General features: G+C 38.2%; 2 long non-coding RNA genes and 1 gene segment (V, D, J or C); all 3 read right to left on the reverse strand.

Moving 5' to 3' along the window:
- LOC119910599 overlaps positions 1–4,270 on the reverse strand; it is a gene marked incomplete in the record, with an annotated part of 34,613 nt that extends 30,343 nt beyond the window's left edge. The window contains 2 exon segments of the C gene segment in view: positions 3,649–3,944; positions 4,149–4,270. Coding sequence covers positions 3,649–3,944; positions 4,149–4,197 — 345 coding nt within the window.
- On the reverse strand, positions 1,000–2,467 carry LOC119910613. The gene is made up of 3 exons (XR_005445655.1): positions 2,276–2,467; positions 1,354–2,085; positions 1,000–1,138 (listed from the first exon to the last, which is right to left on the reverse strand). It is a non-coding gene; the product is annotated as an uncharacterized LOC119910613 (long non-coding RNA).
- A 1,342-nt stretch (positions 4,271–5,612) lies between the features above and the next one.
- Positions 5,613–9,352, reverse strand: LOC119910611. The gene is made up of 4 exons (XR_005445653.1): positions 9,088–9,352; positions 7,921–8,962; positions 5,902–7,694; positions 5,613–5,752 (listed from the first exon to the last, which is right to left on the reverse strand). It is a non-coding gene; the product is annotated as an uncharacterized LOC119910611 (long non-coding RNA).
- Positions 9,353–13,484: the final 4,132 nt, after the last annotated feature.

Raw genomic sequence — 13,484 nt, forward strand, 5'->3', positions numbered from 1 at the left:
TTCAGTTGTTAATGTGCAGGTCTGGCCTTTGTTTGCATTTCCTTCTATCTTCACATTACTCCTGGTTCTGGTTTTCCACTGGTTGCTAACATGTATCCCAGGAACTGTAGCTTTCTGTCCTTTGATTGCTTGTACCAGAGGATTTGGTTGTAGTTGTCAACACTGTGTGAACAGCTGATTTTGGCTGTTTCTCCTGGTTTGCTGTACATGTCAGCTGGAGTCTGGTGGACCTTGTCACTGAGAGAGGAACCTGTGGAAAGATTAACAAAGCATCAGACAACATGAGAATGGAAATTGAAGTGATAAATGAATAACTTAAAATGTTTTTAAAAAGCCAGTAACCCTGTAATAGCAGCAGCATGAGACTGGCTGTACACCTGCAAATCTATTAACAGATTTTGTTGACAGCTTGAAAAAGAAATGAGAAATTATTTTGATGTTACCTGAAACCAGAAGTATGTTAAAAGTGATGCTTAGGTATAAGATGATCATTTTGTGTTCTATTCTATGTATTTGGTTATATTGAAGAATATCAGATCAGAATCGTGTAGCTATCAAGAAATGCTGATTATTTCTTCCCTCCTCTTTGAGTAAATCCTCCTTTCAGCAAATCATCATGAAGTCATTAGGTGCGTGGTGTCATAATGCGTCCTCCTCCTAACATACATCATGTCAACTACCACTAAACACCACTTGCTCAGTATAAAGTCTGAGTAAAGATATACCACCATCTACTGAGAGGAAGGAGTACAGGTGCATCAGGCTGTGAGCTGTAATACAGAGATAAAAAAAATGTGTGATGAGGAGGTTTTTGTACTGAGGAGCAGTGATATGTATCACGTGTAAACTAGCAGCACAGAAGTAAACTGCACTGCTGTTCAGACTGAGTTCTTCAGTTGTTAATGTGCAGGTCTGGTCTTTGTTTGCATTTCCTTCTATCTTCACATTCACTCCTGTTCTGGTTTCCACTGGTTGCTACAGTATCCCAACAACTGTAGCTTTCTGTCCTTTGATTGCTTGTACCAGAGGATTTGGTTGTAGTTGTCCACACTGTGTGAACAGCTGATTTTGGCTGTTTCTCCTGGTTTGTTGTACATGTCAGCTGGAGTCTGGTGGACCTTGTCACTGAGAGAGGAACCTGTGGAAAGAGGATTAACAAAGCATCAGACAACATGAGAATGGAAATTGAAGTGATAAAATGAATAACTTAAAATGTTTTTAAAAAGCCAGTAAGCCAGTAACCCTGTAATAGCAGCAGCATATGAGACTGGCTGTACACATGCAAATCCAATAACAGATTTTGTTGACAACTTGAAAAAGAAAATTCAAAATGTAAAATCATATTGCTATTACCTGAAACCAGAAGTATGTTAAAAGTGATGCTTAGGTATAAGACGATCATTTTGTGTTCTATTCTAGGTATTTGGTTTAATTGAAGAATATCAGATCATAATCTTGTTTACTATGAATCATTATTCTTCAGTGTATCAGCAGTTATGCTGATTTTTCCAACCTCCTCTTTGAGTAAACCCTCCTGTCAGCAAATCAACATGAAGTCTTTAGGTGGGCGGTGTCATAATGTGTCCTCCTCCTCCTCTTAAATATAACCATCATGTCAACTACCACTAAACACCACTTGCTCAGTATAAAGGTCTGAGTAAAGATATACCACCATCTACTGAGAGGAAGGAGTACAGGTGCATCAGGCTGTGAGCTGTAATACAGAGATAAAAAATGTGTGATGAGGAGGTTTTTGTACTGAGGAGCAGTGATATGTATCACTGTGTAAACTAGCAGCACAGAAGTAAACTGCACTGCTGTTCAGACTGAGTTCTTCAGTTGTTAATGTGCAGGTCTGGCCTTTGTTTGCATTTCCTTCTATCTTCACATTCACTCCCTTCTCTGGGTTTCCACTCTCTCCCACCATGTATCCCAACAACTGTAGCTTTCTGTCCTTTGATTGCTTGTACCAGAGGATTTGGTTGTAGCTGTCAATACTGTGTAAACAGCTGATTTGGGCTGTTTCTCCAGTTTCTTTGTAAATGTCAGCTGGAGTCTGGTGGACTTGGTCACTAAAGGAGGAACCTGTGGAAAAAGGATTAACAAAACATCAGACAACATGAGCATAAACATTGCTGAATATAAAAACTGAATAACACAAGATGTTAAATAATCCAGTGATGCAACTGTAATAGCAGGAGACTGACTTTACACATGTAAATCTATTAACAGATTTTGTTAAAAACTTGAAATGGAAAAATTATTTTGCTATTACCTGAAACCAGAAGTGTGTTAAAAGTAATGCTTAGATATAAGATGATCATTTTGTGTTCTTTGAGTGTTTGGTTATATTGAAGAATATCAGATCATAATCTTGTTGCTATGAATCGCTATGTTTTCTTCTATGTATCAGCAGTCAGGCTGATTATTTCCAACCTCCTCTTTGAGTAAACCCTCCTATCAGAGAATCAACATGAAGTCATTAAGTGGGCGTGTCATAATGTGTCCTCCTCCTAAATATAACCATCATGTCAACTACCACTAAACACCACTTGCTCAGTATAAAGGTCTGAGTAAAGATATACCACCATCTACTGAGAGGAAGGAGTACAGGTGCATCAGGCTGTGAGCTGTAATACAGAGATAAAAAATGTGTGATGAGGAGGTTTTTGTACTGAGGAGCAGTGATATGTATCACTGTGTAAACTAGCAGCACAGAAGTAAACTGCACTGCTGTTCAGACTGAGTTCTTCAGTTGTTAATGTGCAGGTCTGGTCTTTGTTTGCATTTCCTTCTATCTTCACATTCACTCCTGTTTCTGGTTTCCACTGGTTGCTAACAAGTATCCCAACAACTGTAGCTTTCTGTCCTTTGATTGCTTGTACCAGAGGATTTGGTTGTAGTTGTCAACACTGTGTGAACAGCTGATTTTGGCTGTTTCTCCTGGTTTGCTGTACATGTCAGCTGGAGTCTGGTGGACCTTGTCACTGAGAGAGGAACCTGTGGAAAGAGGATTAACAAAGCATCAGACAACATGAGAATGGAAATTGAAGTGATAAAATGAATAACTTAAAATGTTTTTAAAAAGCCAGTAAGCCAGTAACCCTGTAATAGCAGCAGCATATGAGACTGGCTGTACACATGCAAATCCAATAACAGATTTTGTTGACAACTTGAAAAAGAAAATTCAAAATGTAAAATCATATTGCTATTACCTGAAACCAGAAGTATATTAAAAGTGATGCTTAGGTATAAGACGATCATTTTGTGTTCTATTCTAGGTATTTGGTTTAATTGAAGAATATCAGATCATAATCTTGTTTACTATGAATCATTATTCTTCAGTGTATCAGCAGTTATGCTGATTTTTCCAACCTCCTCTTTGAGTAAACCCTCCTGTCAGCAAATCAACATGAAGTCTTTAGGTGGGCGGTGTCATAATGTGTCCTCCTCCTCTTAAATATAACCATCATGTCAACTACCACTAAACACCACTTGCTCAGTATAAAGGTCTGAGTAAAGATATACCACCATCTACTGAGAGGAAGGAGTACAGGTGCATCAGGCTGTGAGCTGTAATACAGAGATAAAAAAAAATGTGTGATGAGGTTTTTGTACTGAGGAGCAGTGATATGTATCACTGTGTAAACTAGCAGCACAGAAGTAAACTGCACTGCTGTTCAGACTGAGTTCTTCAGTTGTTAATGTGCAGGTCTGGCCTTTGTTTGCATTTCCTTCTATCTTCACATTCACTCCTGTTTCTGGTTTTCCACTGGTTACAAACATGTATCCCAGGAACTGTAGCTGTCTTTCCTTTGATTGCTTGTACCAGAGGATTTGGTTGTAGCTGTCAACACTGTGTGAACAGCTGATTTTGGCTGTTTCTCCAGTTTCTTTGTAAATGTCAGCTGGAGTCTGGTGGACTTGGTCACTAAAGGAGGAACCTGTGGAAAGAGGATTAACAAAACATCAGACAACATGAACATAAACATTGCTGAATATAAAAACTGAATAACACAAGATGTTAAATAATCCAGTGACGTAACTGTAATAGCATCAGTATAGGAGACTGGTTGTACACACGCAAATCTATTAACAGATTTTGCTGACAACATGAAAAAGAAATAAAAAAATTATTTTGCTGTTACCTGAAACCAGAAGTGTGTTAAAAGTGATGCTTAGGTATAAGATGATCATTTTGTCTTCTCTGAGTGTTTGGTTAAATTGAAGAATATCATAATCTTGTTATTGTGAATCATTATTCTTCAGTGTATCAGCAGTTATGCTGATTATTTCCAACCTCCTCTTTGAGTAAACCCTCTTGTCAGCAAATCAACATGAAGTCTTTAGGTGGGCGGTGTCATAATGCGTCCTCCTCCTCCTAAATATAACCATCATGTCAACTACCACTAAACACCACTTGCTCAGTATAAAGGTCTGAGTAAAGATATACCACCATCTACTGAGAGGAAGGAGTACAGGTGCATCAGGCTGTGAGCTGTAATACAGAGATAAAAAATGTGTGATGAGGAGGTTTTTGTACTGAGGAGCAGTGATATGTATCACTGTGTAAACTAGCAGCACAGAAGTAAACTGCACTGCTGTTCAGACTGAGTTCTTCAGTTGTTAATGTGCAGGTCTGGTCTTTATCTGCACTCCCTACCATCTTCACATTCACATCTTTCTCTGGGTTTCCATTGTTTTTAAACATGTATCCCAGGAACTGTAGCTTTCTCTCCATTGATTGCTTGTACCAGAGGATTCGATCATAGTTCTGAATACTGTGTGAACAGCTGATTTTGGCTGTTTCTCCTGGTTTGTTGTACATGTCAGCTGGAGTCTGGTGAACTTGTTCACTGAGAGAGGAACCTGTTGAAAAAAGATTAACAAAACCTCAGACAAAATATAAGAACAAATACTGGTCATTTGAAAACCTAAATATTAAATATAAACTGTAAAATAATGCAAAAACTCAGCTGAAATAACAGAAGTATTGGAGACTCGGTGTACACAAGCAAATCTATAGACTGATTAATTTAAAAATGTAAATTAAAATTTCAAGTTCGCTGACATTACCTGAAACCAGAATAAAGTTAATGCAAACAAATACAATGATCATTATGTCTTTTTTGAGTTGGCTATTTGGTTGGTTTGATGAACATCAGTTTCAGTCGTTGCAATGAATGAAGCAGTTATACTGAGTATTTCCAACTTTCATTTTGAGTAAACCCTCCCAGGTCATTCGATGGGCGGTGTCATTGTGCATCCTACTCTTCCGAAAAAATATAACGTATGTTTGTGACCACTTACACACCACTTTCTCAGTGTAAAGATCTGAGTAATGATGTACTGAAGGAGGAACACAGGTGTGAGGGGCTGTGAGCTGTAATACAGAGATGAAACGTGTGATGGGGAAGTTTTTGTATTGAGGAGCAGCGATATGTATCACTGTGTAACCAAGCAGCACAGAAGTAAACTGCACTGCTGTTCAGACTGAGTTCTTCGGTTGTTAATGTGCAGGTTTGGCCTTTGTTTGCATCTCCTTCTATCTTCACATTCACATCTTTCTCTGGGTTTGCACTGGTTGCTAACATGTATCCCAGGAACTGTAGCTGTCTGTCCTTTGATTGTTTGTACCAGAGGATTCGATCATAGTTGTCAACACTGTGTGAACAGCTGATTTTGGCTGTTTCTCCTGGTGTGTTGTACATGTCAGCTGGAGTCTGGTGGACCTTGTCACTGAGAGAGGAACCTGTGGAAAAAGTATCAACAAAACAACACAACATGAACATGATGATGGGAGATGAGGGTGAGTCTTCATAGATAAAAGTAGAAGAACAATAAACAGGAGCTTTAGATAATAACCTGAGAGAAGAATTTTGAAAACTTGTGTTATATTACCTGAAACCACTATGGCATTAAGGGCTATGCAGAAGACGATGATCATCTTGTTTTTTATGCCTGAAAATAAGAACATCTTTGTTTTTGGTACTGTGTTTTCATCACTCTATGTGCAGTTCTAGTGAATATTCACACCTCTATAGCTGGGTACAACCTCCTATCCGAAATCTTTTTTTTTTCTTTTTAGTTGGGTGGTGTCATAATGCATTTTCCTCTTCCTGAACTGCCACTACTCACCACAGACAAACTTTACTGCCTCCAAATGAGAGGAAACAAAATAAGAAAGAAAGACCTGAAGTGAACCCTGGAACCCAGGCTCAACAAAACAGCAGAATATGTTTGTTTAGAGATACAGCTCTGAGTCTGAATTTTGCAATTTAGCTGTAATGGAGGAAACCGTGCATTTGTTTTAGTTATGTTTGTTTTTGTGAGGATACTACTTTTGTCGTGACAATGCAATAAATTTACTGTAACATGAATGACAATCTGGTGTTCATAATGCAGTAATTGTTTTATGAAAGGTTTAGTTAGTCATTTCTGATCTCATTAACAAAACATAAATATTGTATGTACACGAATGTAGATACTGACTTCCTGACATAGACTAACCATTTTTGTGTTTTTCAATTGGTGGTAATTAATAATATTGCCCTGTTTTTACCCCTGCATTGAAAAACATCACTCACCTCTGTCAGTGTGACTATCTTAGACTTAGTTGTTGCCTAGTGTTTGTCTATGAAATGATCAATTATAAGCTACCATACTTGGATTTGTCCCTCATGTAACATTAGTTATACATGCTTAATTACGCTACACAATGGTTTTAAATGTGGTCATTGTTGTTTTTGTTCTGCTGTATGTTAGCTTGTTCTTATAAACTATTTTACATGTTAACACGTGTTTGGTGATGTTTGAACACTTCAGTTGAGATTTAAGGAATAATAACAAAGTTTGACTAAGTCTCAGTCCACTTGCTAGCTGTTTCTTGACGTTGAGTTAAAATTATTTTGTCTTGGTACTGTTTCTATTGTCAAGAATTAACTTTCATGCTTAAATAGAATGACTAATTCCTGGCAAGATTTTGCAAGAAATTTAAGTTTAATGGAGTTAGAATAGAATAAAATTATAATTTAACACACTTTGAAACCAACCAAAAAAAATTAAAACTGGAACAAAATGTCTGTTAAACATGTTGGGTTAGATTACAGAGTACATATGGTGTCACATTCATTGCCCATAATTTCACATTGTGACATTTTTAACCCTGTAAAAAACATTTCTCAGTCAGATGTTGAAACCTTCTTTTGCACAGCCACTATTACCACAAATGATACTGGTTGTTAACAAAAATATAGAAGTGCAGTTGCAAATAGTTAGATATCATATCAGTGTTAGTCTAGAGCTCCCTCTGTAGTCCATCCAAAGAAACAGTTATTTTCTGTTCACATGGGTATTTGTACAGCTGTCTGAGTCACCTGTATCACTGTGTTCACTCACAGCACAGAAATACACTCCACTGTCCTCAGACAGCAGCTTCTTCACTGTCAAAGATCCAGTCTCAGCATTGTTCTTTGTTGCTGGGAATTTTTCTTCACTGAAGCCACTTTGATACTTAGGTGGAGGAGTTGTAGTCGTGAAAACTATTTCATTCATCCTCTGCCCTGGTAGCTGTCTGTACCAGTACATCTGGAGATAGCTGCCACCCTTGGTGTGACTGCAGTTTATTGTTGCACTTTCACCCTGGTGTTTCCACAGTATGTCAGTCTGGGTGACATCACTCCCATCAGTAAGACCTGTGAATATAATAGTAAAAGTTAGAATTAGAAACTTTTACTCAGCATTTTAGATTCCATGTGTTATTTGAGATCTCTTCCATCCATCCATTGTCAACCGCTTATCCTGCGTACAGGGTCGCGGGGGAGATCACTTCCATCAAACGAATAATCAATTATAATCAGAGAAAAAACATGAAACAATAAAATTATTTTACATTTTCCAGTTGGTTTTATTGTAAATTACCTGTAATCCACAGCAAAAACACTGACAAAATGAGAAGATCTTGTTTGATATCCATGTTCTGACAGAGAGAGACTGCCAGTCTCATAGTTACAGAGACATGAAGAGTTGCAGGTGTCTCTGCATTAACACTGTGTAGGTGGGAGGATCAGTGGAAGTGTAGGTCCGCCTATAGTTCATCACTGTCATGAATGTTACCTGTAAATCAGATCTGTAGCACTGACAAGACTGAGAAAGACAGATTTCATGATGTGATGATCTTTAAAACAGAATATTGAAGGTTTTTCTGTACTGGCATGGAAGCACTAGAATGTGAGTAACAACATAACAAAATAAGAAAGAAAGACCTGAAGTGAACCCTGGAACCCAGGCTCAACAAAACGGCAGAATATGTGTGTTTAGAGATACAGCTCTGAGTCTGAATTTTGCAATTTAGCTGTAATGGAGGAAACAGTGCATTTGTTTTAGTGAGGATGTTACTTTTGTCCTCACAATGCAATAAATTTACATTAACCCTTGATGTGAATGACAGTCTGTTGTTCATAATGCAGTAATTGTTTTATGAAAGATCCAGTTAGAAATGATACTGGTTTTTAACAAAAATATAGAAGTGCAGTTGCAAATAGTTAGATATCATATCAGTGTTTGTCTAGAGCTCCCTCTGTAGTCTATCAAAGAAACTGTTATCTTTTGTTCACATGGGTATTTGTACAGCTGTCTGAGTCACCTGTATCACTGTGTTCACTCACAGCACAGAAATACACTCCACTGTCCTCAGACAGCAGCTTCTTCACTGTCAAAGATCCAGTCTCAGCATTGTTCTTTGTTGCTGGGAATTTTTCTTCACTGAAGCCACTTTGATACTTAGGTGGAGGAGTTGTAGTCGTGAAAACTATTTCCTTCATCCTCTGCCCTGGTAGCTGTCTGTACCAGTACATCTGGTAATAGCCGCCACCTTTGGTGTGACTGCAGTTAATGTTTGCATTTTCACCCTGGTGTATCCACAGTATGTCAGTCTGGGTGACATCACTCCCATCAATAAGACCTTTGTGTAAAACAGTTAAGTTAATAGTGAAAATGTATTTACTTTAAAACCATTGTCACCCTCTGCTACCATCCCAAAAAATATAGTTTAACAATGTAAAGCAATGAATTCTTAATGTACGTCACCTTTCATCCAGAGCAGAAATAATAAAAAGCTGAAGAGACCATGTTTGATAATGTCCATGTTCTGGTGTTTGGAGACTCTCATAAATCTGTTAGTGTAGTTACAGAGAGATGAAGAGTTGCAGGTGGGAGTGTCTCTGCAGCGTGTGACGTTTTCTGATCCTGTTGGCTGCTATATCAAAATTTGCTTGGTGAATTAAAGTAACTGGGAGTATTTGTGGTACTTGAGGTCCCCCTATAGTACGTGTAATTTTCCAGTTGCCTTTATTGCAAATTACCTGTAATCCACAGCAAAAACACTGACAATATGAGGAGATCTTACCGGCTGCCTCTTCAGACTTCGTAGACATCTCAGACCTACACAGTCTTACCACCCATCACGCTGCCGTTGCAGCATTTTCTTTAACAGTCTTGCTTTTCCTCGGTATTTGTTTGTATCATACATGCTCTATCCCAGAAACTTACGATGCCGTGCGTCTTTTTAAATGCTCCGTCTAGTCATCAGCATTGGTTGGTTCCGTTTGATCTCCTCTCTGCAGTCAGTCCGTCAGTGGCCGCTTATTACTTTATTAAATATTTATTTATTTTGTCTTCACCTATGACCCGCTAAATTTCAATTCTAGTTTGACTTGACAAAGCCAGTAGCCTCTACTCGCCCATTCAGAATTTCACTGCAAGGCAAGCCCCACCCCCCTCAAAGTACCCGGTACTTTTGGAAAGTACTACCCCTCGAGCAGGGACTTTTTAGGGGGTAAAATGAAGATCCCAGAACTACATTTAGACCCTGGTCCCTCCGGTGGAAAAACACTGAGTTCCTCCAAAGGTTCCTAGTTCTGGGGTATAGTTCCTTTAGTCGAAACGCAGTTTTAGAAAAAACATGTAGTAATTGCAGTTTGGTGCATCAGTTTGTGGCAGCCTGTCTGACAATATATTTAACCTACTGACTGCAGACACATAAAAATAAAATCTGCAACTCATTTAGTCTCTTTCTACTTTATTTATTCATTTTCTTTTTTTGCATTGTTTGGCTCGTCAGGCTTTAATTGAAAACTGTCACTACACACCACAGACATACTGTACTGCCTCCAAATGAGAGGAAACAAAATAAGAAAGAAAGACCTGAAGTGAACCCTGGAACCCTGGCCGCTTGGCGAGCATTATGACGTGCATTTTACTGGGACGTCACAGGGATCAAAGGGAAAAGGCTGGACTACAAACAAGCTGTTTTCAGGCAGTTCAGAACAGTGTTTTCTGTAGGAGATGGGAACTCCCTTTCGGGTGGACATTGGGCTTTTTTACTTTGCAAACCTGTTACATGAACAAAAAAGATATGACTCAATAAAGAAGAGGGGAAAAAGCATAATATGACCTTTTTAACCTTTATCATGAATCACAGTCTGTTCCTCATAATGCAGTAATTGTTTTATGAAAGGACCAGTTAGTCCTTTCTGACCTCATTAATTTCAGAAATCCAATTTCTCAATTGGTAGTAATTCATAATATTGCCCTGTGTTACCTCTGCCTTTAGCGTTGCCTCTGAAAACTGTATTAAAACATTTGTAACATAGACTTGTTGCCTAGTGTTTGTCTATTAAATGACCTCAATTAAGCTACCATACTTGGATTCGGGACTTCTAACCGTATCTTCCAGTAAGTGGACTTTGAGTTAAAATTATTTTGAATGGTTTTGTTTCTAATGTCAAGAATTAACTTTGGCAAAATCTTGCAAGGAATGGGTTTGAGAGTTTAATGGAATTAAAACACAATGAAATAATAATTTAACATAGTTTGAAACCAACAGGAAAGTAATTAAAACAGGAAAACTACAAATGTCTTTTTAAACATGTTGGGTTAGATTACAGAGTACATATGGTGTCACATTCATTGCCCATAATTTTACATTGGGACATTTTTAACCCTTGTTTTGCACAGCCACTATTACCACAAATACTGATTACTAACAAAAAGGTATGTGCAATTTCAAATAGTCAGAGTTATTGTATCAGTGTTAGTCTAGAGCTCCCTCTGTAGTCTATCAAAGAAACTGTTATCTTTTGTTCACATGGGTATTTGTACAGCTGTCTGAGTCACCTGTATCACTGTGTTTACTCACAGCACAGAAATACACTCCACTGTCCTCAGACAGCAGCTTCTTCACTGTCAAAGATCCAGTCTCAGCATTGTTCTTTGTTGCTGGGAATTTTTCTTCACTGAAGCCACTTTGATACTTATGTGGAGGAGTTGTAGTCGTGAAAACTATTTCATTCATCCTCTGCCCTGGTAGCTGTCTGTACCAGTACATCTGGTAATAGGTGCCACCCTTGGTGTGGCTGCAGTGTATTGTTGCATTTTCACCCTGGTGTTTCCACAGTATGTCAGTCTGGGTGACATCACTCCCATCAGTAAGACCTGTGTTTATAATAGTAAATGTTATCGATTAGAAACTTTTACTCAGCTTTTTAGATTCCGTGTGTTATCTGAGATCACTTCCAACAAATGAATAATCAATTATAATCAGAGCAAAACCATGAAACAATAAAAAATGTATTATTTTCAGTTGATTTTATTGTAAATTACCTGTAATCCACAGCAAAAACACTGACAATATGAGGAGATCTTGTTTGATGATATCCATGTTCTGACAGAGAGAGACTGCCAGAGTCTCATAGTTACAGAGACATGAAGAGTTGCAGGTGTCTCTGCATTAACACTGTGTAGGTGGGAGTATCAGTGGAAGTGTAGGTCCCCCTACAGTTCATCACTGTCATGAATGTTACCTGTAAATCAGGATCTGTAGCACTGACAAGACTGAGAAAGACAGATTTCATGATGTGATGATCATTAAAATAGAATATTGAAGGTTTTTCTGTACTGACATGGAAGAACTAGAATGTGAGTAAAATTATATCTTAGGATCAAGTCTGATTTATGAAGTTTTTCTTTTTTACCAAAATCTAAACCTGAAACACAATGTGGAAGCAGAATAGTTTGGATGTCTGCATTTTATCAGTGGTCTGTAGTTCAAGACTCCATCAATCTTGTAGTTGATGAGACAATATCAGAAACAATATGTTCTGCACATCCAAGAAATGTGACGAGCATATTTTGTACAACAGTTGATAATAACTTCAAAGGCTCAGTTTAGATGGAGGCTGGCTGCAGGTGTTCAAGAGCCTGAACATCTTGTCTGTGTGCAGTTTTTGTATTGACTTGAGGGGAATCTGCAGCACTGTGCTGACTGGCAGCACAGAAATACACACCCCTGTCATTTAATGAAACATTTGAAACAGTGAGGCTTGACTCTTTACTGCCGTCTCCATCAAAGCTGATTTTTCCTTTCACGTCGTCCTCGAGGTTTGGGAAGCCCAGATTCAGATATCCCAGGAACTTTAGCGCTTTGTTTTCTTCTTGTTTGTACCAGAGAATACGATTAAAATTTGTTATGCTGTGTGAACATTTGATCTCACTGGCAACAGATTCACCAGTTCCTTTTATGATGAAAGGAGGTTTTTGGCTGACAGTGTAGGTATTTGAGGCACCTGTAGAAAAAGAACAGATGTTATTTTAAATACTGAAATGATTAGCTGTGTAGGATCTTACTCTGTCTGAAATACTCACCCTTATTCCCTGGCAGATGAAGGAAACACAATATAAAGACCTTAAACATCATGGTAAAGAATTTTAAATGTGAGTTTGTTCTATCTGCTTTTCTTTCTGGTGCTTTCAGCTCAGCACCTGTAGACGAAAGCACATCACTGTTGCATTATAACAAACAGGGGAGGTGTCCGTAATCTACATCACAGCTTTCACTTTGTCAGCAGGGTATAGCACTGTGTTGATTTTACAATCTATGGACGTGGAAATCCTTTATTTTCATTGTATGAGGTTTTTTCCCCCTGCAGGTGTGAGAAATACTGCAGATATATACAAACAACATGTAGTAGTTGCAGTTTGGTGCATCAGTTTGTGGCAGCCTGTCTGACAATATATTTAACCTACTGACTGCAGACACATAAAATAAAATCTGCAACTCATTTTTTCTCTTTCTACTTTGTTTATTCATTTTCTTTTTATGCATTGTTTGGCTCGTCAGGCTTTAATTGAAAACTGCCACTACACACCACAGACATACTGTACTGCCTCCAAATGAGAGGAAACAAGATAAGAAAGAAAGACCTGTAGTGAACCCAGGCTCAACAAAACAGCAGAACATACAGTATGTGTGTTGAAGAGTACAGCTCTGAGTCTGAATTTTGCAGTTTAGCTGTAATGGAGAAAGCAGTGCATTTGTTTTAGTGGGAATGTTACTTTTATCCTGACAAGACAAAAAAATGAACATCAACCCTTAACGTGAACGACAGTCTGTTCCTCATAATGCAGTAATTGTTTTATGAAAGGTC

This window comes from Micropterus salmoides, unplaced genomic scaffold (assembly GCF_014851395.1).
Source record: "Micropterus salmoides isolate LMB-PRFRI ecotype aquatic unplaced genomic scaffold, ASM1485139v1 Ms_hic_scaffold_19, whole genome shotgun sequence".
Classification (NCBI taxonomy): Eukaryota; Metazoa; Chordata; class Actinopteri; order Centrarchiformes; family Centrarchidae; genus Micropterus; species Micropterus salmoides.